The sequence below is a fragment of the Coloeus monedula genome (genome assembly GCF_965178545.1).
Source record: "Coloeus monedula genome assembly, chromosome: 5".
Classification (NCBI taxonomy): domain Eukaryota; kingdom Metazoa; phylum Chordata; class Aves; order Passeriformes; family Corvidae; genus Coloeus; species Coloeus monedula.
In genome coordinates, this window is record NC_138785.1 from 14,769,721 (window position 1) to 14,796,442 (window position 26,722).

The window sequence follows — 26,722 nt, forward strand, 5'->3', positions numbered from 1 at the left end:
CTCTGATCTGCTGGGTCAGAGATGATATCTTTAGCTTCATCTCTCAGCATCTAAACTGGTGACAACAGCTATTTTTGAGCTGTCACACAGTCTCATTCCACTGACTCTGTGTTGATCATTTGAGTTAAATTCTGCTTCTGCCATACTGCGTTGCATCTCCATGTCAAGGCAAGTTAGGACAGTTTTCTGGTGTTTGAAGTCATGATGGTAATTCCCACAGCTCAACAGAAAATGGATAGAAATGGAGGGGACCTGTGTTCAGTGGTGGTTTTTTTTTCTCCACAGGTGCAGCCGGTTTCAGTCAGAAATCAAACGGCTGAAGATTTCATCACCGGTCAGGGTGTGCCAGAACTGCTTCTACAACCTGCAGCATGAGCGGGGCTCAGAGGAGGGGCCCAGAAATTGATGGGGGCTGACAAACCTCCTCTGGCCCCACTGTCCCTCCAGGAACCAGTGAGAGCATCAGAAGGGATTGGAATATTGTCTGTTTACACTTATATTTATACTGCATTCTAAGCACTAAAAGTAAAAAGGGATCATTGCATTGGTTTGTGTTGACAGAAGGCAGACGAGGCGAACAGCGAAATGAAGAGAAGAGCAAGGCCCAGGAAGACAAATAACCACAAATCCAAGAGAGCTGGCAGCCCCTAAACCCATGCTGACGTGGCTGTCGAGAAAATCCTCACTTATCCTAAACACCCCTTCTTGTCTTGTTTTTGTAGAGTTAGTCATCTTAACCGGGGGGAGGGGAGGGCAAGGCTTTTTAGAAGATAGTTGTAAATCTGCCTTCTTCGCAAGCAACTGTGTATATTGTAAATAGGTATAACAGCCTTTTTATCTAAATATGAACTTAACTGCCTGTTACATGGGACTTCAGATTAACCACTGTATTTTGTGTGGCATCTTTATCTCATCTATCAATTTAAACACGAATGTTTAAAAAAAAAAAAACAAAAACAGAAAACTCGAAGGCATTATGTGTATTTCTGTTAAAAATCCAGTCTGTGCATGTTTGTTCTTTCAGTTGCCCACAGTATCTTAAGTGAGGCTATTCATAGAATTACATGGATTTTTTCAAAAGAAAACATTTTTGAGAATAGGAACTTGGAGTATTTTATTCTAGCTGTAAGATAACCAGGAACTAAATTGTACACTTGTGTTGCATTTTATACCAAACTATTTACCACCTCAGTGTTGTTCATATTTAATATGGCCTCTTTTATACATATGTCAGAGCTGCAGTTTTGTTAATTACTTACTGTTCATTAGCAGCTGATTCATGCAGTGCAAGAACCAGCTTTTACCTTCTTTAATCAATAGCAATTGGCTTTTGCATATAGGTACAGAATTAATTCCTTGTGCATAAAATTTAACTGCTGTTGTCCCGTAGCTTCTTTGCAAAAAAAACTTTTGGAACAACAGGCATTGCTCTAAAGCAGGGTGATCTTGGTCATGTCAGAAATGCTCCTCAGAGCTCTCTTTGTCTTTCAGCACACGCCATCAACTTGAGGACAGCAGTAGATTTCCATTATGTTTGTTAAGTTTCAATATGAATTTAATTGCAGTATTTTTTTACTACTCTGTCATTTATTTTGCACTACATGTGGGATGAAGTAGAGACACTGATATCCACTGGGATTGGAGCACGTTCATTGGATAGGCCCATGGACTTAATTTCTGCATGAGGTCTTGCCAGTGGGTTTTTGTTTGGGCGAGGGGGGAGAGGGAGTGCAGCAGCCAGGTTTGGTTTTGTTTTTTAACATATGTGTATATATTTTGTAAATGGGTGACAAACTGATCTAGAGCTAGGTATATTCACAATGGATTCTTTTAAATAGAGGTAAGGATATGACCCAGACCAACAGAAGACAGGTGGCTCTGATAGTACTTGAGTGAATGTTGTCACTTACAGGGATGAGATTATCCTTCACTTGGAGTGACTTGGGCAGGCTCTGACCCTGGCACAGCAAATCCTCAAAACCAGCATTGTCATTGGAATTGCACCATCAAAAATGCCAGGCCCTCTGTGTTGGGGTGAGCTCCTTCCAGAGGGTCCCTGGCATTGCGGGGGCACCCCTGTCTTCTCTTGATTTGAGCTTTTAGCGGTGAATAATTCGTTAATTCTGACCACTTACTATTTACCCTGGTATCACATGTTTATGCACTGAAGGTTAAATATGTATTTTGATACTTGTTTGTTTATTATGTATGTGCTGGTCTGTAAAATGAGATATATTCCTGTTTTGGTATGTATACTAGGTCCCCAAATGAACAGAAAGGCTTCTCTAGAGCCCTTGCACACTGTTGAGTAAATGCAGGTTTGTTGAGCTTAGCTGACCCAAATTTTGGATCCAAAGAGTGATGGTCAAGTAGCCACACTGACTACTGTTTGCCTGACAGATTTGACCCTAAAAACAGGAAGAGGTCCTCAGTAAGCATGTGCGGAGCACTGGAATTTCTGTGTTCAGCTGTTCTCTCTAACGTTGCCTTCACCCTTCCCAAAATGATGCAAAACCAGCATAGTTCAGAAGACAGGCTAGTGGCCTTAATGTTTTCTGTTTGAAGAAAAGGCTATTTTAACAACTCTTAGATGCCTTTGAGTCCACAGTTTTCCTCCTCTTGCCTCCAGATTTCCAAATCATCCCCAAATTTAAGGAAGCCTTCTTTTCTGTGGACTGCAACTTGTAGAGCCACGCAATTAAACCCTAATAGAAGCCAAGCTACGACAACAACACTGATGTGATCCAGCACTGAAGCCAGGACACGGTCCTGCTGGGGGGCCATGGGGACAGGGGGCTGTCAGCCACAGAGACGCGTTGTACGGGTGTTGTTCCGTGCCTGCGGCGGCATTTGGCAGCGCACTAAAGAAATCCTTATTCTTTACAAATTCTGCAGTGTGCAGGCTAGGCCCAGTTTACATTCTGCAAGCAAACTACCACAGCCCTCTGACTTAATTCTGTTCCCAAAAAAAACACGTTTTTGCTTGTTGGAGGCAAAGGGGGACAAACACACCTGCTCGTATTTCCTCTGGCAGCTGGTGCTGTGGGCAACTGTGGTGTTCACGTGGGAGTGGGTTTTTTTTCCATTTCATTCAAGCTTCTAATGCAAATACTTGCTTTGTTTTCCATGTAAAAATCCGTTGAGCAAAAATATACTCATGTACACTAACATTAGTAGACTGTATTCTCTGCAAGTACCTCACATGTCTTCTCCTGCCTTGTTCTTTGTAGTAAACTTATCCATGTACTCCTAACATTCGTATGTAGTGTGCAACTGTAATGTCATGCTTTTGAGAGGGGGTTGGCTGCCTCCAGCCAACATTCATCAGTTCAATAGCAAAACACTTTAGAGAAGTTATTTTGCACTTTCTTATGTATAAAATTGGTAGAAACTTATATTTGCTTTGTATCATTTAAAGACTCCTTTTGTTTCGGTAAATGAACTGTGTATAAAATACTTAAGCAGTTAAAACTGTTTTTAGAAAGTATTTTTAATTTCAGCAAGTTTGGTTACTTGTTGCATGACTATTAACACAGCTGACTTTTTGTGTCAGTGCAATGTATATTTTTTTTGTCCTGTTATTAACTTGTAAGCCCTAGTTAAATGGCCATTTATTTGTACAGCATCAGGAGTAAATTGAAGATAACTGGCTAAGACTGGAGTGTGGAATTTTGTACTATATTGCAGAATCCAATATCTGTTTTTTGGTGGTTACGTAAAAGGCCTGACGATTTACTATCTAGTGTGCAATCTGTGATATCTGAATGTTCATTGTATATTTGTCTCCAATGCAAAAAGGTAGAGTAACACAATTACAACAATACATTATTAAATGCAATAGTTCAGGTACTGAAGTATTTTTTTTTCATTTCAAATAAATACCTGCTATTTACCACCAAAAAGCTGTTTTGCATTTGTTGGAAAGACACATTTGCAGCTGAATAAACGTTTTTAAATCGGGAGTGGTGAGTAACATTTTTCTGTGTCATCAGGAGGAGTAAGTTTCTATTACTTGTTACAGTTTTGCTTTCTGAATGTGGGTGTGGCCATCCATGACCGTGCAGCATGAAATGGTGTGCCTTAGTTTGTTCTTTCTTGCTTTATATTGTTGAGTGTGAATTCAGCAGAATCTGACAGTGTGTAGAAGAACAGGCTGTGCCGATACAGTGAAAGCAGACAGAAAAGAATTATTTAAGTCATGCTGGATAAGGGCAATGGAGAAGGAGGGAGTTACAGAAGCCATTTCCATGGCCTTGCTGAGCCATGTCTGGGTTATATGGGATGGTAATGTCCACTTTTCATAGGTTGAAGTATTTCACACTCTGCCATTTCCACATTTTAAATCTTTCCACACTCAAAAAATGCTTTCTCTTTAACAGTTTTGGGGCAGTTACTGTGCTCAGCGTGGATGCAGGCACTTGACAGCTGCAGCCTGGGTGTCCTTCTGCTGCCAGGGAGCAGGTCATGGATGAACCTCACCAAAGCACTCTGACCCAGGTAATCATGCCAGCTCCGGGCTGTGGGGTCTCACCTCACTCTTTTTGGGGAGAGATTTCCCACTAACAGTAGCTCCAGGCTGCTCTGTGCAGCTGGGTCATTTACTATATGCGGTATTTCAGGCTCATTTTCCCTGGCTCATTTTCCCAGTGTGGTGGAGAGTGGAGGTGCCAGGAACAAGCATTGGGAAGTGGTGGAGCCCACAATCCTGATGGACTTTTTGATGGGGAAAGTGCAATCCCAGCCCTGCCCTGTGGAGCACAGGTTTCAGTGTTGACATTAAGGGACTCATTAACACTGGAGTCCCTGTTGCACATCAGGCTTTGGAAGAGCTGGTTTGGCTCCTTTCTGTCCAGACAAACAAAAGGGTGACTAATTAGGAAATCCATAGCTCTTGGGAGCTTCCTGCACTACAGCTGGGTCTGGGAGAAGGAGAGAATGGTGAAATTTGTGGCAGCTCTAAGGCCAATGTTGGAACTGTAAAATCCCAACAGGCATCAGCTGGGCCAGCAGCCAGGTTTGGAGTGAAACAAGGCAGTTATTGAGTTACAGGGCAGCTCTTTGCAAGTGCCCCAGCTTCTAGCTCTGGCTCCACCACAGGGCCTGCCAGGCAGAAGCACCACCCAGGGCCAGGCATTCCATTTAGCCCGTAAAACCAAATTTGTGGCCAGTTTGCTGTGACCAGGTTGTCTCTCATGACAGGTGCAGTAACCCAGTTCAGAAAAGTGAGATTGAGCTGCTTTCCAGGCTGTGTTCTGTGCTGTATAAAGTGCATGGGTGTTTTGAAGGAATTCCCAGCAGCGGGACATGTCCGTGTCCATGTCAGGACACAGATCTGATTCTCTAGTGAGGTTACTGTGCCACACCGTGTAGAGAGGAGGGTGGGGTAAGCAAGCACAGGAGCAGGGCTGATGTGCTGGGAGCCAAATCCTGCCCTGTCTTCCTGGAGAAGACTTGAGTGGCACTGCATGGGATGTGGGGCTGGCCCTCCAAAAAAGAGCAATTTGTAAGGAAGGGAACCAAAACTTGGTCACGGATGAACCTAAATGCAATCCTGCCTACTGAAGGAGGGCAGCAGAGCCCCTGGTGCAGGAGCTGGGCAGGAGTGTTTCATGGTAAATACTGAGGTGGGGGGGATGTGTAGCAAGGCTCTTGCCCTGCAGTAGCGATGAAAATCTTGTGCAGGTGAGGTGGGGAGAGTGGTGCTGAGAGGAGCTCTGGGAAGAGCTTCCAGCCCTTCCCAGGGGCAGCTTCTCTGAGCACCCAGGTGACAGCAAGGACTGTTATCCTCAAAGCTTGGCTGCTCTGCCCAGACCATCTTGAAGCTGGGGAGGGAACCACTGTGGTGCTGCTGGTGCTCAGCCGCTCTCCTCTCTTAAAGCAGCAGCTCACAGGGATGCTCATTACAGGATAAATGCTCCAACTGCAGAGAAACCTGGGAGCCATTTCCCAACTCCTGTGCAAGGCAGAGCTGTCCAGCAGGTTTCCCAACACACCACCCAAGCTCTCAGAATTCACCCATCTGAGCAGTGATTACAAGACTGCCATGGGCTATGTGCATTTATTCAAGAGCTGATCAGCTCCAGACTGAGCTGAGACATGGACTGGCAACAAAGGACAACAAAAAAGGATTCTGTTCCTAAAAAGAAGTGCTGGGGCTCAGCTGTAGGAAACTGCTAAGACCTCATTGAAGTCAAGGCTGCTGCTTTCAAGGGACAGAGAGTAAAATTGATGTGAGCCCAGCTGGGAAAAGCTGTATTAACTAAAAATACCAGTGATCTCAGGGTTACTTCTGCAGATGAGTTAAAACTCTTGGCTCTTATTTTTTTCCTTGTAATTTCTTCAAGTGTGACAGAACAGCATTGAATTCATGCAGAAGCAAAAATACATTTTCCTGCAGAGGCCCAATTTGTTTCTTTGCATCGTGTCACAGGATGGCATTGCTCACCATGACAGCCACCCAGGCAGACAAAAATAGCAAGTTAGAACGTGTCACCCTGGTGCAGCAAAGCCCAGAGACAGGAGGTACTTTGCACTGGTTATCACCAGGAGAATGTCTTTGTAGGCAGAGCCTTGGTTATCAGAAACTTTTTATAGCAAGGACCGAGGCCCAGGGCTAACGGGACAGTTGTGACACAGCTTGAGAAGCTGCAGCTTTTCTGGTAGTTGGCAATGCAGTGGAAGAAGAAAAATCCATTTGTAGTGACACAGCTCCTAGAAGCCAATTCTTTATTGAAAGATCTTGTCAGCATTCCAGTACAGACTTAGCTGCTCTACTGTAGCTTTGAGTTGATGAAGATGAGAAAACATTTTTAAAGCAAGAAAAAAAAAGGCAAGGTGGACACCTCTATAAAATTTCATAGTAGATGAAATTCGAACACAGATTACACCAAAGAAAAACATCAAACCATAGGAATTACACACAGCCCTAGGGCAAAGCATGGAACAAATGTACACAATTGCACTTAAGTCTGTAAGAAAGTTATGACCGGCACCACTGCCTAAGCACTCCATAACCCAAGTCAAGAGGGCACCTGATGGGTATCTCTGCATTCAGAACAGCAGTTTGGAACCAAGGAGTACCCAGAGTGTTGCTGTACCGTACATTTGCCTTCTTGGGTGAGTGAGCATTGACCTGGCAGTGCCCAACTGAAGGTGTTTAAGGATTTAATAATTATTAAACCAGTTTCACTGGTAGCTGTTGTTTTGTGCTTCTCCCTTAGCTAAAAATCCCAAAGTCTCACCACAGCACATTCACCTGCTGAGACAGAAAATGTGGCTCATGGAACCCTGATCCTCAGACCAGGAACTCAGCAGAAATCCTGTAGTGAGGCTAAGCTCCTCACAACTTCCAAATATGTAAAAAGCAGTGATATTGCTGATTTCTCTCCACACCCCCATTCTCAGCTGCTCCAGCATTATTCGCCAGCCCAAAGGGACTGACTGTAATGAAGGCCTATATTAAATTAATTACTGGATCTCCCCCCCATTTCAGTCTCTTCCACTACGTTCATCATCCAGAGAGACCAGCTCTCCTAAATCCAGGCTGCAAATGACATTTTTGTGAGTTCCCTCTATAATGCATGACCCTTCCCCCCTTTCCAGGTGGTGGGGAGACTTAAGTTGGAAATCCATCTGCAGTCTCAACATCTCTGCTAGTAAATCCTCCAGCAACCTGAGGCCCCCAGTGCCTTCCACATCCTGACAGTAAAAATGAGTACTTAGCTGGACAGCAGGTTTTGCCTCTCTGCACCCACAGCCCACCCTTCTGTGGTGCCTGTACAGAGCGACATTCCACTGCTCCGGGGGGGGGGTGCTCAGGCAAGGAAATATTCTTATCAAATCCAGTGGAGTTCAGAATCCACCCCCTAAAAGGTAGGAAAAAAGTGAATATTTTTTACAGTTTGCTCACCAGGTCACCCTTAATGTTTGGTTCGGTCTGTAACAAACAGAAAATACTCTTTTTGTTGAAACCTCAGATGCACGGGAAAGACAGTGAGCTAGAGAGCAAACATTCCATTCTGTTTCATTTGAAGCGTGAGATCCTTCACTGTCCTGGAATAATAAACCTCTCTGACAGGCAGCTGCCCTTGTTAGGACAATTTGCTCTTTGTCCTCAAGCTGAAGGAGCTCTGCTGAGCAGGAGGATCTTGCCAGTCCCTGGGGGGTACAGTGGAGCTGGTTGCCTGCAGAGGTGCCACGGGCAGCAGGGGGCTTAGTGACCAGATAAAAAAACTTTGCAGTGTTTATTGGGCCTGGCTGAGATGGAGCTCATTTCTCCACAGCACCCTCATGGTGCTGGGCCCTGTACTGGCACCTGAAAAGGGGTTGGTAACACTCTTTATTAACTACCTTTATCTTGACCAGGTTTTGGGGCTTTTTTTCATTTTGTTTTCTCCCCCCTGCCCCCACCCTGCCAAGGAGGGGAGTGATAGAGCGACTTGGTGGGCACCCGATTTCCAGCCAAGGTCCACCTTCTTTGGTACTTTTTGGCACCCAACATGGGACATGGAGAACAGCAGCTTTGTATCCAGTGTGCTATTGCTATAGCAGTGGCAACCTCCTGTGGGAGTCAGGGAGTTTGCTGGCTGCACTGCTTATCCCTTTATAAGGCTGAAGCTGGGATTGTGTTAGTACAAACAATGGTTCTGGGCTTTGTCCTGGCATGGATGGCTTTGCTGTGCTGCGGGAGCTGTCTTGTCTCCACATCTCCCTCTCCCCACTCTGGATTGATGTGGATGATTGTGCAGGTTCCAGAGGTCCTTGTTCATGTTTACATGAGCTGTTAATGCTACTAATTAACACTGTTGGCACAAAATGGGGTTGGTGGAATCTGGTGTCATCATGGCGTAAGAGAAGATTTTTGGGTGAGGCAACAGTGAAACGCACCCTGAGATGGCTTTTCCCTGGCTGGTAGGGGGTGTGGAGGGATTTGGGCAGGTTCCTAGGACAGGCATCACCTCCCAGAGCCAGGGACTTTATACCTGAACAGGCAACAACCCTGGCAAACTGGTGTGTCATTGATAGACGCGTGCCTTGCCCTACCCCAGTGAAAACCAGCAGCTTTTGCCCCGTACTGGGGCCTGGCCTGTGCCTACTGAGCCTCAGTTCAGTGCTGGGAGGGCTGGGCTTGAGGCAGGACTGGAACAGCAGCAGCTACAGGAATTGCCCCAGGAGTGAAAAAGAAACTGGACAAGGGAAACGATGGGTCTGTATCATCGATCAGTGAGGAAGGAGGAAAAGGAAAGCTTTGATCGAGATGTCGATTCTTCAGTAGACAAACTGGAGGAAGGAGAGTGAATTCAGACAGGATACAGAAACTGCCCTGCCCCAGACCTCCTCAGAGCTTTTGAGACATGGAAAGATTTCAGCCACCAGCCAGGTGAGGGGATTGCTCCCTGGCTGATCCAGTGCTGGGATTACGGGACTGACAGCCAGCAACTGGAAGGCAAGGAAGCCCAGCAGCTGGGATCCCTTGCTAGGAACCAAGGAACTGAGAGAGAAACTGGAAAAGAGGCAGCAGTTTGCAGCCTCTGGAGAAGGCTCAAGTGTGGGGATGGTCTTGTGAACTCCCCTGGAACATGGAATCGTGAAGATAAAGGCATCCAGCACCTGAGGAGCAGTGGTGCTGGAAGCCATCTACAGTGATCTAGTGAGGTCTCCAAAGATCCAGAGGATGTCCTGTGCACACAGGCTGAGTGGAGAACAGTGATTCAAACTGCTCCAGCATCATAATTTAAGCTTGGCAGTAATGTGTCATTGGATATGGATACACCAACCATGGAGAGTGTCTCTTCTTGGGTCCAAAACTTTGCAGCAAATCTATCTATCTCTTCATTCCTATGGAGCAGCACCTTGGCTACCAGGGGTGCCCCAGGAAATCAGTCCCAGTCAGAGGGGAAGGGAGCCCCAGGCACATGGTTCACCCTGGTTCTTCCTGCATGCCCAGGGGAACACAAGAGGCAGTGGGAGGGAGGTGAGCTGGAAGCCCATCCACAGGAACTGAGAGGGGAAGGGAGCTGCTGAGAAGGGGCCACCCAATAGAAAGGACTGGAGGCAAGATGGTGCCCAGGAGCCCTTCCCAATCTGACTGTTTCTGTGGTAGTAGAGAAGCAGTAATAGCAACTACCAGTACACCTTAATCTAATCATCCTCTGTTTCACAGAGCTTTGTCTTACCCTTCCTTGGTAAAATTTCAAAGAAGTTATGGAAGGATCCTTCCCCTGAGAAGAAAACCACTCTGTCAGGAGAAATAAAAGCCTCCAACAGCATCCTGACCTCAGGTGAACACCGAACCCCAGCCCTGGTAAAAATCTGAGGAGAAAGAGGGAATTAAGATTGTAAACCAGTGGTGTGCTCACTACAGAGGCTTGGGCACCAGCATCCAGTACAGCAGAGATTTACACACACCTCTGCAGCTACAACCCAAATATGTACATTATACACACCAAGTGCTGGGACAGACAAAACCGGTGCCCTCTGAACACCCAGTACCTAATGCTGTCAGTACAACATGGTGCTCTGCTGGGTGCTGCTAGGCCTTCCACCAGAGACAAGGAAAAATATCTGCATAAGGGGTAACCCTGGTCTCAAAGGAAAGGGATAAAAGTAATGAAGATATGTATTTCACACTGGAAAATCAGAATCAGGCCAGGCATCTCAGAATTTTTTTTTTTTTTTTTTTTTTTTTTTGCAAGGCAATTTAGTATCAGGCAACTTCTCTTTCATTTTTTGTTTTTACAATTGTGCTGTTGGAAGCACCCATAGAAGGAAAAATATTGTGGCAAGCCTGAGAAAAGACCAGTTCTTCTCTGCCCATGTTTCACTGCCACAGGAGCTGACAGCTGACGTGGAATGGAGGAAGGAGGAGGTCTGAATGAGGCACACTGGGACAGATCTTCTCCTGTGCCAACATGTCACCTGCAGTCCATGTCACAGCAGTGATATGAGCTGGATCAGAGCTCTGGCCACCCATGCCTCACTGAACACTGATTCCCTCCAAGAAGGGAAGTGGAAACACTTCCTTTAAGTATAAAACTCCTTTCTGGTGTCTGAATATCTGACACCCACTAGAAACAATACCCCAAACTTACAAAAATTACATTATTGTCATGCTCTCTCCTTTCTCTAGCTTGCTTGGGGCATTTCACATCTGCTTGTGTACCATGAAGAGACATGAGAGATCACAACTAACTCAGATACCTTCAGCAGAGGGCAGGAAAATCCTCATGTATGTATGAAGAAATAAAATGTCTTACGCATTAGATCTTGAAGAGTAAACTCTTTGAAATTAGCTTACTTTTTTATTAAAAAAAAAAAAGAAATTCAAGTTGATGAGAGTCTCTGGATATCAAAACTGTGCGTCTTTTTCCCTCCTCTGTGCTCCTGTCAGGCACTGACACAGCAAAGAGAAGACAGTGCAAGGGGCTGCTGCATGGTCCACAGAGACCGTACAGGCTTTGGACCCAATGGAGAAAGGTTCCCATCTGTCCAACAGCACGTGGCTCCAGCCTGCTTTGTCTCCTTGGAGCTAGAGGATCACAGATGACGGCAGTGAGAGCATTAAGCAGCACTGTCTCAGGAAGAGCTACACCACATGCCACCGACATCAGAACCTAAACATTCTGAAACTTCTCCTTTATTTTTCACCCACTTCTCCTGGAGCACAGGGGAGTTTTGGGTGGCTGCAGCAGAGGAAGACAACAAACCCTCTTTCTTTTTTCTACCTAAGAACATTGTGCGTTTGTTCCTCTGTGTTTTATCACACAAGGAAGCCAGCATGTGGCTCAGGGACTCACAGCTGCCAGGGAACTGAGGGTCCTGGGGAATACAAGTAGGCATGAAATGACTGTGCACCCCCTCCAGCCTCAGGTGAAAGCCCAGAACCTCGTCTATGTGAACAAAGTGATGTGTGGAGTTGCTGGGGCTGCCCCGATGCTGCCTGGGATAACACGGGCAGCAAGACACGGTCAGCCATAAACAACAACAGGCACTACGCACCAAAGGAGCAGTGGCACCTTCTAACACTGGGAGCAGAAGAGATGGACAAGACACTGAGTCAGCCTAGGAACAGATGGAGGTGTTCTCCTGTAGCACACTGTGTCCAGGTGACGGCAGGAAAGGATTGCTGTGGCATTGTCTTCATGCCCACCTCCCGCTGGAAGCGAAACTGCGGCTGAAGGAGAAGGTGACCTCCCCGTTCTTGTACTTGCCCCAAGCTCCAAATGGCACTATGACAACGGTGCTGTTGTCTTCACTGCCAAACTGTGCTGCCTGAGAGAAGAAACAAAGTGTCAGCATCAGCGTCTGGCTTGGAAAGGGAAACAAGTGTCTGGCTTCACCTGGGACAGCACACCCTGAGTCTGGAGACTGCCTGATGCTCCATTCTGGTATGCCCCAGAGCTTCCACAGGATATGCCACCATCCAGAACTGTGGTCAGAAACTGGCCATTTCCATCTACGTTGATGACATATTCAGCACAGGAATAAGGTGCAGTTGCAGCCCCATGCAGTTCAGTGGACTGTGAGCTAAGCAAATTAATTGATGTATGCCTGGCAAGGACATGGCGAGACCCAGGGTAAAGAAAAGGCTGGCCAGCAGGACTGGTGAATGTCTCAGCCAGCACAGTGCAATTCACTTAAACGTGTGGTATCGTGTAAATAAAAAACCTCAGGGTTTTTCTTGAGCCAAACCAACCCAACAAGGAGCACTTGGTGCTGGGAGCAGTGCTGGCATTACCTGCTCAGTGACCACGTGGGCAGCCTCAGCAGGGTCGTGGCACTGGCTGATGAAGTCGCAGATCTCCTGGCTGTTCACCATGAAGTTGATGCCGTCGGTGGTCAGGACCAGGAAGCTGTCGTCCGCGTGCTGCAGCTGCAACAGAGGCACACAGCATGCACGGCCATGCAGGAGTGCTGCAACGCAAGGGAACTGCCCCCATGTTTTTACACTCTTGAAAAGCACTTTTTTCCTGAATTTTTCCTGAAGCGGAGGGTTTCAAGGAAGACATGAAAGCACTGCAGTCATCTCCCTAAACCCCTAGTGGGTGGCACTTTATTAGGGCCAAAACAGTGTAAGTTCCTGGGGGCCTGGGAGGTGCATTGGGGAAAAGTAACAAACAGAGTGCGAATGGACAGGAGAGCTTCCTGCCAAAGTGGAGGCTGAGTACCTTCTGGATGTCTAATTTGTTTCCTAGATGACTTCAGAGCTTTGGTACGATACATGTAGCTGTCCCTTCCTCCTCCCCCTCTTCCTCTCAACTGTGCAAACCTCTATACATCCTACTTTTTGGATGGCAGCCCATCCATATCCCACCCAGTTCTCAGTGATGGTTTTATGCCAGCATTAACCTCAAAATTATTCATTTGACACAGGACCCAAACAGATTAACACCTGTAATGCACATCATGTGCTATCTTTCTTCCCTCATCAAATATTCTACTGTGAGAAGTGGGATTCGGAAGTTGACCTGGTTGAATTTAGTACCAGATTCTTTTTCTGTCCTGTTAGTGCTAATCTGAAACAACTCAATTAGAGTTGCTCTCTGGTTACTTCAATAAAAAACAACGTGCGGCCATCAGGTTTCACCTGTGCTCCTGTTGTGTGGGAACCTCCACTGCATCAAATACCTATGAAGCCCCTGAGTCTGAGTGTTGCTGTCCCTGTTAACCAGACCTTCTTTTACCTGAACCTTTTTTGTTTCTGGCTGGGCTATCACACCACTGTTTTTAAGATCCAAATCTCCTATGCTCCGTGTCATTGCAAGTCTACCATTCACATGAGGTTGTCCCAAACTGTTCCAGGAAACGAAGCCACCACACTTCTTAATCCTGTGCAGAGTCACAAAAGAAAAAGCAAATGAGTTACTGCTTCACACCATTACCCCCATCTCTATCCACAATTTCTGTCACTAGCTAGAATGAGGAATGATGTATGGAGAGCCTAAGCTGGGAGGCTGAGGGTTGGCTTTAGCTGTTTGAAGGGCTCCACAGAAGGGATGTGTCTTGGTGGGCTGAGTCCTGACCTAGGAATCAAAGTGCATTTCTTCAGGTTCTAACTTGGTTCAAACTTGGCGCTTTTGGACAAATCTGAACCATGTGGTCACGGCTCTGTTCTGAATCTTAGTGATACTGATCTTACTACTGAGACAGTTTATGTTCATGGAGGGCTTTCCACACCCCTGGTCCTCTAAACGGGACCCAGTGCATTAACTGGAGCTTACTGCCAGCTCAGGTTGTTCTCACAGCTCTATATTCAACTCTGCTTTCTTCCTGGCCTGACCCAGCAGCAGAGCACAAGCCCATCCTGGCTGAGGCCATGCTCTGGGAAGCCACCTCCTCAGCCAGCAGGTACCTTTCCTTCTCCTCCTTTCTCTCTGGAGTATGGTCAATGGTGAGTTTCATGGCCTTTCCCTTCCGGCACAGCAGAGCACGACTGTCTCCCACACTTGCCACAACCAGCTCAATTCCATCCCGGAGCAGAGCCACTGTTGCAGTGGTCCCCGAGTTCAGCAGAGTTGCTACAAATGTCATCAAAGAGAGAGGTTTTAGCACTGCCTCAAAGCGTGGAGCCATTTATAACAGCAACAGTTTCAATTGGTAAAACAAAGACAACTTGTGCTGTACCTAATCAGCAAGTAACTGCTTTTAAGTTTAAACTAAATCTACACATACAAAAAAAAAAAACCCAAAAAACCAAAACAAGCAAACATGCATGCATGTAGGACTGGGGGAAGAGATGGGAGGTAGGAAGGATTAAGTGTTTCTGTGCAACAACATGGCTCCATGCAAACAAGGCAAGTGGGATACTAGCAGTACAAGACATAGTGGCTTCCTTTCAGTTTGCAAGAGAGTTTTTCAGTCCCACGAGCTCACGTCGAGTTACAGGGTTATTGTCCTTATCCCTGGGCACAGTAGCTACACAGGTAGGTCAGCATAAAGCTGATGGCTCTTTCTGTTAGGTGGTGAAGCAGGCAATTACATAGTAATACATAATTATAGTAATTGTAATTCCATAGAGATCACCAAAGGGAAAGCAGTACATCAGTCTGTGGCATCCTCCTACTGCTGTCAGAGCTGCTACACTCCCTCTCCATTTCCCCCAGAGAAGAAGGATTTAGCCAACAAGCTTCCTGGCTTTTTCCAGGAAGGAATGCTGCTCCCTCCTGACCCTCTCAACTTGTTGGAGGTCCCAGTGCAAAGGTGAAGCTGGATTCTGGGATTCAGCCTGGCCTTGTGCCTGCAAACTGATGCAGGTGGCAGTGGCTGTCCGGGCAGCCTGCCTGGGGCACTGCTGGGATCACCTGACAGGGGTTTACTGTGAGTGCCCAGAGGGCAAAACAGGTGCTGCCCTCCTCTTACAGGGCAAGGGAGTGCGCTGAGCTGGCTGACTGCACTCATTGAAGAAAATGCCAGAAAAACTGTCCAGCTTTCCTTGTTTTCTTTGGTTTTTGAAAGGGCAAGTTCCACTTTACAGTTATTATCTTTCCTTCCTGCAAATTCTGCAGAGGTAACCCAGTGAGAGATGCCTGGAAAGCTCCTGCTGACTTGAGCTATTACACTAAAATGTCTGGACAGGACCAGCTACTGCCTGGAACACATTTGCATTCACAGCCAATGCAAATCCCCTTGAAAGGCCCTCTGTAGGTCACCCCCATTCTGGGCTTTTCCAGTTGCTCCAGTTTTTCAAAGCAAGCCAATTGGAGATGAGTTTTGGGCTTGCTTAGGAATGTGAATCCCCAGTTATATTCCTGGTTTCATGTCACTAACAGTTAACATCTTACTGTCTTTCCACCACTGCTTCTGCAGAGATCAACTACAACTACATGTGCTCTTTCCTCTGGCCCTGCAGCCCTGACCCCAGGGACATGGGACAGATCTGAGACGGGACTGTGTGTTTGATCCCAAGGAATGCCAGGCACTCCCAAATCAGACCAGCTCCCAACAGACAGCAACAGAAATGGCAGAGCTGTGAGGTCTTGACAGCCTCCTTCCCCAGCCCTGTGAGATCTCAGCACCCTGTAAGACAAACGGTGCTGGGAGTAAACTGAAGTCACCAAGCCCTGGAAGATGCATTGAGCCTTGTTGTGCCGTGAAAGCAGTGAGTCCATAAATCAAAAAAACCAAACACAAACCCTCACAAACCAGTGTTAATTAAGCTGGTGTTATTATTTAAAACAGGTATTATTACTGCAGCGAGGACTGGGTTTAGCTGAACGCTGAACCAGCAGGTCAGTGGTGACCGTCAGCCGTGGTGACCACGGTCACACCTCGGGCTGCGCCAGCGCCATGCAGGCTGGGACACTGGAAACTGGATGTGGCAGCTTCTGACTATCCAGGCAGGCACCGACATCCTGTTTCTCATTCGAGGCAGGGACTAGCCCCGTGCAGGCTCACTTTGAGGCACATTATGAAAGTAAGATACTAACAAGTACCAGTGCAATTAGAAATTTTAGTAGAACCAGTAAAATACCTGTTTTAGCCAACAGTTAGAACAAGTGAAATAGAGAAATCTACATAAAACTACCTTTTTATTTTACAGAAAATACATTTTATTTAGACATTAAAATTAATGCAGAACTGTTGCTACTTTCCCATTTCATTCTGTGGTTTTAGAACTATGCTGAGAAACATAAAAAGAGTTAAATCATAGTCTTTAATTCACAGAAGGCTGGAAACATTTGGAATTCAGGTGAATCTGCATCTTTGGAGTGCAAACTGCCAAAGAAAAGAGCTGCTATCACAAAATCAAGGGCTGGTACTAAAGGACAAAATATTGTCCAGAATTGTGGCAATGGACATAGTGACTTGAACTTTATATGTTTATTAGTTAAACAGCACTCATAGAAAAAAATACATTCTGCTCACAATCTCTTCCTTGGACCCCATTCATGCTCTAGGTAGGGATACAAGAACATGTATGAAGCCAGATGTACCATTATGTGATTTCTAGCACAGCTCAAAACCACAGGAATGATGATGGAATAACATTACTAGTGCTTTATTACAACTGCTGCTAGTTTATTTAATAACACAAAATACGTTGCATCAGCACATGTATTGGTTTAACAATTAAAGAGTTTATTTTGTTTTCCTAACAATATCACTATAAAACTAAGATCTTTCAATAGGTTCTTAACACTCACTGGACAACTTCTACTGCAAGTCATCTCAACTAATGTGACAAAGAGGATGTGGGAACCTTCCAGTAGTCCAGGCTAGGAACCGCTGGACTGCTTCACCTGGGACAAAATTAAGCAGATCTCTCTTTCCACTGAAGCCCAGCTTAAAGTGTCCAGGGCCTCCAGTTCTAGAGCTGCTGACCAGGTACAGTGTCTGCCACAAATAACACGCACACAGAGGCAAATAGGAAATTCACCCAGGGACTTTGTTCAAACAAAATAAACCCGCAACACTGGAGATGCAAGAATAAGGGCTGCAGAACAGGGGATGGAGTCAGTCACTCTCAGGTCTGCCTGCACTGCCTTTGTGCAGGTCATGTAGGAAGCATCTTTGGCCTTGGTAAATCAGCCTTGGTATTTCTGGGGAATTGCCACTGTTCTCACCTTCTTGCTAAAACTGTGTGACAAAACCAGTTTAAATACAGCCCAAATAAATTCTAAATTTTGTTTCCCTTATGGAGATAAGTAACCAACCAACAGATCAACCAAAGAATTTTATCATTGCTAGAGGGCCAGCTGTCTCATATATGGCAAGAGTGGCCACTCTGAAGAACACCTGTTCCCTCAAGGTAATTTTTATATATATAACACCAAGATGGGAAGTTCAAACCAGTGCCAACTGAAATGGGGCCATCTTAAAGGCATTGAATAGAAGTATATGTATTGTTCTGACTAATGAAAAATAGGCAAAATAAACATCCCTTTAATATTGTAATTAATATCATCTAAATTGATTAGGTAATAATCAGGGTCCTTGGATAAAAAGGCTGGCTTTACAATGCTGATAAATTTACAAAATATTCAAGTACAATTTCTGCAGCTCTCCTGTTTCCTCAGTGTTGCAGGTTAACATATTTAAAGAAATAAAAATCTTTTTTTTGAATGGTAACTTAAAAAAAACCCAACAAAACAAACATTACTTTAAAAATTTAACTACTTTTAAATAACTTCTGCTGTTTGCTCAGCATAATAAGATTCAAGAGTAAGATTCCTTTCAAACATGGATAGACCAGTTAATACCTGGCTATGTTTTAATAAGATGGCTATTCCAGAAGTGAGTGGCCAATGTGATTAGAGCTGGATGCACTGAACGTGGAGGTTGATGGAAAAGTTCCTCTTGTTTTCTCTGGCTTGCAGTGAGCAGAAGCAGTAACAATATCTGGTAGGACTCCAGTAGGGCAGGAGAGGGCTTGTCTTACATTTCTCCAGGCAAATGCTCAAATTTCCTCAAGCACAGAATTTAATTTCTTATTTCTATCCTTGTTGAGCAAAGCTATTCAGCCTTTACATTTCAGTTTTTATGGCTGGTAAAAAATAGCAGAAAATTCTGCCCATCGCTGGCACTTGTCCCATGGATAATGGCATTTGTTGGATGTGAGCTTCCTTTATGTTCTATACCTAAATTTTGCAGTGATTTGAAAGTGACTGGATATATTTAAATGCATGGAAGGGAATGAAAATGCATTTTTGAAGAGGTATCAAACACCAAGCTTCAGGGCTCAGACGTAGCTCTAAGCTGTTAATGATTACATGGGATTTAGGCAGAAGAGAGATTATCCCAGACCTGCCTACAGCAAGTTTCTTATGCTTTTGTGTGAAACAACAGGTGCAGGTCACTGTCAGAGGGGCTACTGGACCAGTCTCCAGCAGAACAGCCCTCCAATAGCACTGGTGAACTGCATGCCAGACACAGCAGCAGTACCTGGAACACATAGATAAACCATTTTTATTATTGAAAGCTCACAGGAATTACCATGCTATGTATTTTCCACCTGAATTTTCAAATACTGCATCATCGTTAAGTGACCTACAAAGGGCCATGCCCTTGAAGACATAGCTGAGGTCTCCCAACAAGGCACATCTCTAGTCCTGTTAAATCTGTGCCTTATGTAAGGTTTTACCCCGAAATAGTACTATAAACAATGCCTCAAACATAGCATTTTGGGTACAGGGATTTGTCCCAGGGTTTAGTTTCCTTCAAAAACCCAGGTACAAGTTTTTAAAGCTGGTTGTGTGTTAGTAAAGACCTGGACATCCTGAACGTGCACTGGTTTTTTTGCAGACAGTGAAAGGAGCGAGCTCTGGAAGGGTTATCTGCTGGAACAAGACAAAGCTATTATTTTCCACTTCATCAGCTACGGCCAGGTTTCAAAAGGAGGTCAGATTTGGGGAGCATCCAGTGTAACCCAGATACACCATGATACACAATCAACCACCATCTTCAAGATACTCTAGCAACTGTCTTGACTGTCACATCCAGAATAGCCACCCTTAATCAGAAATTTTGCTGGCAAACCGAATTAGTTTGGAAGCAGGCTTCTAACAAAGACACATGCCAAGCACTGAAATTTTATGTAACTTTCAAAACATCAGCAACAACAAAAAATACCCACACAAAACAGTCAACATAGTACTGAGTTATTTTAACAACAGCTATGCAAGAAGTTTAATCTGTTCAGAAATCCAAACTTGACTTTGCACCCTGTTACTCCATTCTTTGCCTTAGAGCTTGATTTTCAGCCAAGAACAACGGCTGATCCCCCAGGCTCCTGCAAGAGCTTGCAGGTGCTCAGCCTACCTGAGAAACACTGAGTGCCTGCCAGAGCATGGCCCCTGTGGATGTCTAGCAACTCTTTTACCCTCTATTTTGCTTTTTTAATGAAGGGGGCTTATGCAGTATCCTGGTAACACTTGCATAAGTTTTCTGGCATTAAGCAGCACCAGTTAGTTAAATGGTATGAAAAAAATCCTATAAGCAGTTCTAAAATGCTCTGCTTGCTGTACAATTTGTCTGTCAAATGTTGTAATCCAATTTTGTAAGTCTCACCTAAAATGTTATGATTGGAAACAGTTTTCAGAATAACAGAATAATATATCTAGTACAGTTCTCAATCCTTCTCCTCAATGAGCTGCTCTGACAAAGAACTGAGGTCATTACAGTGAGCCAAACCAAGAGCCATCCTACTCACAAAGGGGCAGGGAGGAGGACAATTAGATCTGAAAATGAAATGGTCTGATCCAGGAAAGCACACAAGCTAGTATTCAAATGCTGTCTTGGATTTGGGTTGGTAAGAAAATATATTTGCAAAGAGGCTCTGGGATAAAAAGCACATTTGCTCTGTTGGTGTGTCTCTCATGAGCTTGGCTAAAACTCAGCCCATAGGTCAAAAGTGACTCTGGTCTTTTTTAACCACATGAAATACAATGGGAAAATGAACTTTATAAATTTAATCCCCCCTTTTTAAGGGCTGCATCTCAAGATTTAAGACTTTTTTCCTGATCCCTGGTGCAGGCTAAGGTAAGAAGCAGTGCTGCAACAGTCAGGCTACCTGTCCTGCATTTGAGTCTAGATTCATCTAGTAGTTAAACTGCAGGAAGTCACTCCACTACTTGATTGTATTCAGTCACTGCTTAAGAAAAGCAGCTTGGGAATACAGTATTACTTCAGTCCCTACAGGGCTCCTTGGTTTCCAGTCTTTCTTGGAGAGAAGATTTTTACAGTTTCTGTTCTTCTGGAACAACCTCAGTTACTTTGCCAGTGCCTGCACCAGCACTGAGACAGGGTTTTTGGTTGGTCGGTTGTGGGGTTTGTGTATTGGCAGGGGGAGGTTTCTGTTGTGGGTTGGTGTTTTTTGTTTTTTTTTTTTTTTTTAATTGGGTTTGTTTGGGGTTTTTTTTAAGACTGGCTAAACTGACTCTCATGGCTAAGCTGACTTTCATGGCCAAGAAAGCTCCTGTGACAGAAGTGGGACAGGCACTTCCATCTCCCTTCCTAAGTTACTCTCTATAAACTCTGCTTGCTGCAGCTGGAGCTTCAGATGTACTTAGTCTCTAGACACATATACAAGAACTTCATTAACAGCCAGGAATAACTGGGAGTCTTAAGAGGGCTGGTGCCAGCTTTGCTACAGCCTTACCACGGCCAAACTTGTTTTCTTCTTCACTGCTTTTTTCCCTTTCCCACTCAGCTACTCCTGTGATTCTGTTTGTGCAGAAGCAATATCGATTGCATTAACTTTGGCTTACGTTCCTCCTCAGGTGCAGCAGGCAAGTTAGGAAGGGGAACTTTTGGCACTGAAGCTTTTAATCCACAGGAGTAACGGCTTTAAAACAAACAAATTAACATATAAAAACACCAATCCCCCCTCGCCCCTAAAAGAAAAAGCGAAACAAAAATACCCCTCTCCACATTTCTTAACAGTTAAATTATGGTCCTTGCAAATCTAAATCACTCATTGCTACCTTGACAAACACTATCCTTTTCAGAATCACATTAAGAAAAATTCATTCATGATTATGCTAACATTCAGATTCATAACTCCCCCAGTAAATTTGACTGAGATTTCCAGTAGTTATTTCATTTTTAGGAGGTAAAGCGTAATTGTTTCATTTGCAGTAAGTGACCAGAGCAAAATCCTGTGTTAAGTAAAATTGCTTTTAAGCACTTTTCTGGACATTTTACTGCAAAACTACTGAGCAAATAAGACAAACTTTATTCTCCACGCCTATATGAGTAGAACATTTTTTTACCTACCGTCAGCAGAGAGATTGGCATGCCTTTGATATGCTTTGTTTATTTCTAGAAAAGCCTTGCTCAAAACATTTTCCAAGTTCTCCTCCTCAGCAAGAAATTCCCTAGAAACAAACAAGCAAACAAAAATATTAAACTTCTTTCCAAGAAATATGCATCCTGATCAATCTGTTTCGCAGTCTTATCTCTTTCCAGCACCCACTGAATGATGCTGAACTTGAGTGAAAAGGTAATGTGATTTTACTAACTGTGTGCACTGAAAGCATAATCCTGTAATTTTGAAAATATCTAAGTTCCTTATCCAGCGTCCCAGGATGGGATAGATACAGAAGAGTGTAAGCAAACCATAGGTCAGGGATCACAGAGACCCTGTGTGAGAACAGTCAGTCCACATTCTCCCTGTGTTCCAAGACCTTTCCTGGACAGGCGGCACAATCGTGCTTTCCTCTCCTGTGTTCATGGGTAAGGAATTCATAGTATGGCTGTTCCATCCAGTGCTCCCTCTGTCCCATAAGGAGAGGCGGCTACATAACCTGGGAGGATTAGCCCCAATGTACAACCCACTGATTCCCTAAGGAAGGAATCTCAGCTGTAATTTATTTGACGCACATTCCCCTGGTGAGCACTTACTTAATATATTTTTCCATGTACTTTTCACAGAAGTCTGCAGCTGCTGACCCGCCGTGCCCATCGTACACCGCGAAGTACAGGATATCCTCCGTCAGCTGAGCGTAATCGAACCGGTCCTCATTTTCCTTTCTCTTCCCGATGTGGCTGGCGCAGCCCACGTTGCTCAGGCTCACTTTTGGGATCGGCTTCCCGTACTTTATGCTGGGTGGGAGGAGAATGGGCTCATCGATGCGATTGTCCCAGATGCCAAAGGTGTCCCATGTGGTCAGCCGCCCGCTCCCGTCGGAGTCGAAGCGGGAGGCGCGGCGCTCGCAGGTGGCGATGGAGCAGGCGGCTGTGGGACGCGTCTCGTCTTGCAGGAAGCGGGACGTGAGCACGGCTCTCCTTCTTACTTGGAACCCTCCATTCCGTACCAAATTAATTAGGGTAGCTGTGGACATAACTTGTCTTCGCAGAGATTCGTAGGAAAAAAAAAGACCAGGAGCGGAAGATGTGTAGCTGCTGGACTGTCTTGGAGAACAAAGAGAAAACCGATCAGGAAACAAGAAGCACAGGGAAGCGAATTTTCAGTTGCATCATTCAGGAAACAATGTCACCCTGAGAGCCCGCTAATTATGCAGAGCACAGCACTCCCTGGAAGAAACTGCAGAGGGATCTGCGTGACTCACCGGGAAAAAATCCCACACACACCAGCAGCCCACATCCAACCCCAGCTCTGCACACAGAGCAAGGGAAGGCACTTCTGCTGGCCCCTGCAGAATGACATCTTGAGTTTTCAAAGATTGAAGAGGTTGAGATGGAGCAAATTAGAGTGATGATACTGCTAAGATATGAATATGTGAAAACAAGAGATAAGGTTGTGAAAATGGGCTTATCACGCATGCTCTTCAAACACCAGCTGAGATATCTGCACTGTGACTCCCAGGGGAAAAGGAAGGAGAAATGTATTTGCTTGGATTTTAAATTTTTTTATCTGCACTTGATATTTGGTTCTGTCACATTTATGGAGGTCTTCAACAATACTTTTTAACACAGAGCTAATTAATTGTGAATTATGAAGTTAATTGTGATTTTTTTAATGCTAAGAATGACCACGAAGAACATATCCATGGACATCCACAACTGCACACGTAAACTTCCCCCTCAAAAAACCCCATGCAGCTATTTGCTGTTTTGTCCAGCCTGAAGTTCTCTGCCACTTAACCCTGAAATGGGCTAACACAGGCAAGCAAGATCTTCCACTGGCTTCTCAGATGTCTTTTCCAGTCCAGATAAATTCAAATACACTACTTGGCTCAGCAGGCAAAAATTCACTAATGATGACTCATCTAGCATGCTGGAAAATGAAGAAAAATTGGTTTATTTGACCTTTTGTAGAGTAACACCCAACTTGATCCAAGTCCAACAGGCTGGGATGCAGTTTGTAATAATTACATGTTGTTGCACCAGAGTAATTTGAACTGGACCACACAGATCACTGTAACTAACCACACTAAAGATATAAACCCAGTGAAGGATTTCTAACTTAATTGCTCAAAGTTTGCTGAGGGCAAAATTATGAGTGAAAAATATTATATGACATAACAAAGGATCTAAAAATACCCAGGATTACGGTGAATGCAAAAAAAAAAAAAAAAAGCAATGACAGCAGGTTGGTCTGATGTAATCGAGCAGCAAAGAGCAACACTTGTACCCAGAGACACTTGAATTCTGGGCTGGAGTGCCTTGCTGCTGTACTTTGCCCAAGCCAATCACAACTGCATCTCTAGATCGGAAATATTTGTTAAAACTATGTTTTTAACTTGCTAGGTAAAAATCTGTGTACTTGCAAAAAACATGCAAAGGTAACTTAGTAAGGGGTTGCTTTAGTAGAAAATGGCAGTGACAGAGCTTTTGGGAGGCCTTCAACAAATGTGTCATTCCCAGCTCGAAGCATGTTGCTTTAGATGCTGTAGGTTTACCTTTCATGCAATTCTTAAGTTGCATGGAAAGAGGAAAGGTTTCTTTACTTAGCACTTAGAGGTTAACAATTGACTTGATAAAAGGCTGAATGTTCTGGAAATCACTGATGTTGCACCAGCTGAATATGGAAGCACTTGAAATTTTAAGATTTTGCATTTTACTGCAGGGTGATGGCAATATCACACCCTTATTTCAGTGTACTTACAGGTGTTTAAAACCTGATATACTTCCTGGAGCTGCTTTTTCTTTCCTGGTATCCTTGACTCGTAAAAACGGCACGTTAACTTCCTTCTGTGAAACACAGCACGACCAAACAGAAAGCCTCCCAATTAGCAAAACCCATGCTCGCTTTCACTTCTGTCAGCTTGAGAACATGAAATTCTCGCTAAATTTAGACTCCCCAGTATCCACAGCACGAATCAGAGGATCAATCCAAACTCACAAGCTAATTAATGCATTTTTTCTCTATCAAATTCAACTCTCACCAGACAAGTAAAAATAGTGACGACAGTTTTGATTTCCAAGGGTCTCTGCAAGTCAGGAGTAGGAACCTGCTCTTTAGTTTGTTATGTAAACAGCTCTGGACACACAACAGGCTGTGCTTTCCCAGCTGATATGTCTGCAAACACAGGGCAGACCCATCTGGGCAAAACAAGACCGAGGCATTGAAAAAGGGGGCACTGGTGTTAGAGATAAAGTCCAAAATGGACAGTTCTAGATGGAAATCTGCTTTGAGGTGCTCCATCTGATCCTGTTCATCTGTACACGTTCACCTGCAGGGAAACAGTTCCTACAGACCGGCAGGGAAACACAGCGCTTAAAGAGGGATGAGGGGAGTGATTAAAACCGTAGTTTTACAGGCTGGCTGCTGCTCGGCAGATGGAAATTTTCCAGGCTTCCAGAAGAAAAGGGGAAGAAAAGGAAACCCGGAAGAAAGCGAAGACATGCCTGCTGCCCCAGGGGATCCGATGTATGTAAAAAGGAATGTACAATTCTAAGTGCACTTGCTTCGCGTGTCTTCCAAACCGCACGGATGTGGGCAGGACCGTCCGGTTCTGGGTGTTAAACTCGTATTAAATCAGGAGCGTTGTTGTTGTTGGGTTTTTTTTTTTAATCCGTGACAATCTAGTCTCGCCTCCGTGCCTGGACAGCAAACTGCACAGGGACAGCAGCAATTTACAGCCGTCTCTGCTGCAGTTTACTCATCACGAGTTAGCACAGGCCGCGTTTATTCCGTGCGTATCAAAGCTGCGCCGCTCGGCGGCAGCCTCTGCGGATCGCCGGCCGTGCCCAGCCCCGTTCCCTGATGTGCCAGCCCCGCTCCCTAACATTCCTAGCCCCGGGGGACGGCGGCGGCCCTGCCGCGGCCCTTCCTGCCCAGCAGCCACCGCTGGAGGAGAAGGGAGAGCGGAGCGAAAGGAAGGGGCAAGCAGAAGGAAACGCTTCCGAGCGCGGCCCCCCGCCCTCCCTCGCCCCCGGCCTATGCCCCGGGCAGGCGGCCCTTACCTCCTCCCGCACCCGGGCCCGGCGGCGGCAGCGCCCCAGCGGTGCGAGAGCGGCGCCTCCCCGGCCGAGGCTGCAGCGCGGCCCCGCCGCCGCCGCCGGCCCCGCCCGCCGAGCCCGCCCGGCCAATCGGCCCCGACGGCGGCGGCCGCGCCGGCCGAGCCTCCCCCACCGCCCCCGCCCCGCCCACCGGCCCCGCCCGGGCCTCGCACGGGCCTGGGCTGGGTCAGCGAGAGGGGATCGGCTGCGGCCGGGGTGACCCTGCACAGATCCCGGTTCCGCAGAATCACAGCGTCACTTAGGTTGGAAGAGATCGCAGGGATCATCGAGTCCAACCACGTCCAGTCTTTCCTTAAACACATCCAGCGAGGGCGACTCCACCACCTCCCTGGGCAGCCCATTCCAATGTCTAATCACCCTTTCTGTGAAGAAATTCTTCCTAATTTCACAGAATCGCGGAATTTCCTGAGTTGGAAGGGACCCACAAGGATCATCGAGTCCAACTCCTGGCCCTGCACAGGTCCAGGCTCACCCTCCCCTGGCGCAGCTTTAGACCCTCCCGTCCTGTTGCTGGCTGCTGGGAGAAGAGCCCGACCCCACCTGGCTGCAGCTTCCTTTCAGGCCCTGGATCCGGCAGGTGGAAGCCCGAGGGCCGGGACAGCCAGGCTGTGCCTGCAGCTGCTGCCCATGTGCTGCCCAAGAGGCCTCTGGAAGCAGCAGTGATGCCTGCCCTTAAGGAAAAACTATCCGAAAGATTTAAAGCACAGTTGTGTGCACTGCTCGCAGGCAGCTGCTTCCATGAGGCAAGCCCTGCTGCCTCCTGACGTGACCCGTGTCCAATCAGCAATTTAAAGGGATCATTTGCTCCACGCTGTGGTACTGCCAGTCTCTGACCTTTGATGCAATTTAGCGAATCAGA

At 45.8% G+C, this 26,722-nt stretch overlaps 2 protein-coding genes across 9 annotated transcripts in view; one reads left to right on the plus strand and one right to left on the minus strand.

The window, feature by feature from the left end:
* The window catches only part of WDFY3 (WD repeat and FYVE domain containing 3), a 156,264-nt gene extending 152,379 nt beyond the window's left edge, over nucleotides 1–3,885 (plus strand). For all 7 annotated transcript variants that reach the window (XM_082282308.1, XM_082282313.1, XM_082282307.1 and 4 more), the window contains one exon: nucleotides 286–3,885. In XM_082282308.1, the coding sequence (XP_082138434.1) occupies nucleotides 286–406 (121 nt within the window). In that variant the 3' untranslated portion in view covers nucleotides 407–3,885. The remainder of the gene's footprint in view (nucleotides 1–285) is intronic.
* Nucleotides 3,886–6,715: 2,830 nt separating this feature from the next.
* PPM1K (protein phosphatase, Mg2+/Mn2+ dependent 1K) lies at nucleotides 6,716–25,912 on the minus strand. Of its 2 annotated transcripts, none has more exons than XM_082282143.1 (7): nucleotides 25,807–25,912; nucleotides 22,339–22,848; nucleotides 21,712–21,812; nucleotides 14,351–14,516; nucleotides 13,683–13,827; nucleotides 12,737–12,871; nucleotides 6,716–12,270 (listed from the first exon to the last, which is right to left on the minus strand). In XM_082282143.1, the coding sequence occupies exons 2-7, from the start codon at nucleotides 22,776–22,778 to the stop codon at nucleotides 12,139–12,141; spliced, it is 1,119 nt and encodes a 372-aa protein (XP_082138269.1). In that variant the 5' UTR covers nucleotides 22,779–22,848; nucleotides 25,807–25,912; the 3' UTR covers nucleotides 6,716–12,138. The 2 variants fall into 2 exon arrangements, with proteins under 2 accessions (XP_082138269.1, XP_082138270.1); XM_082282144.1 differs by having other exon boundaries at nucleotides 22,339–22,844; nucleotides 25,807–25,892.
* Nucleotides 25,913–26,722: the final 810 nt, after the last annotated feature.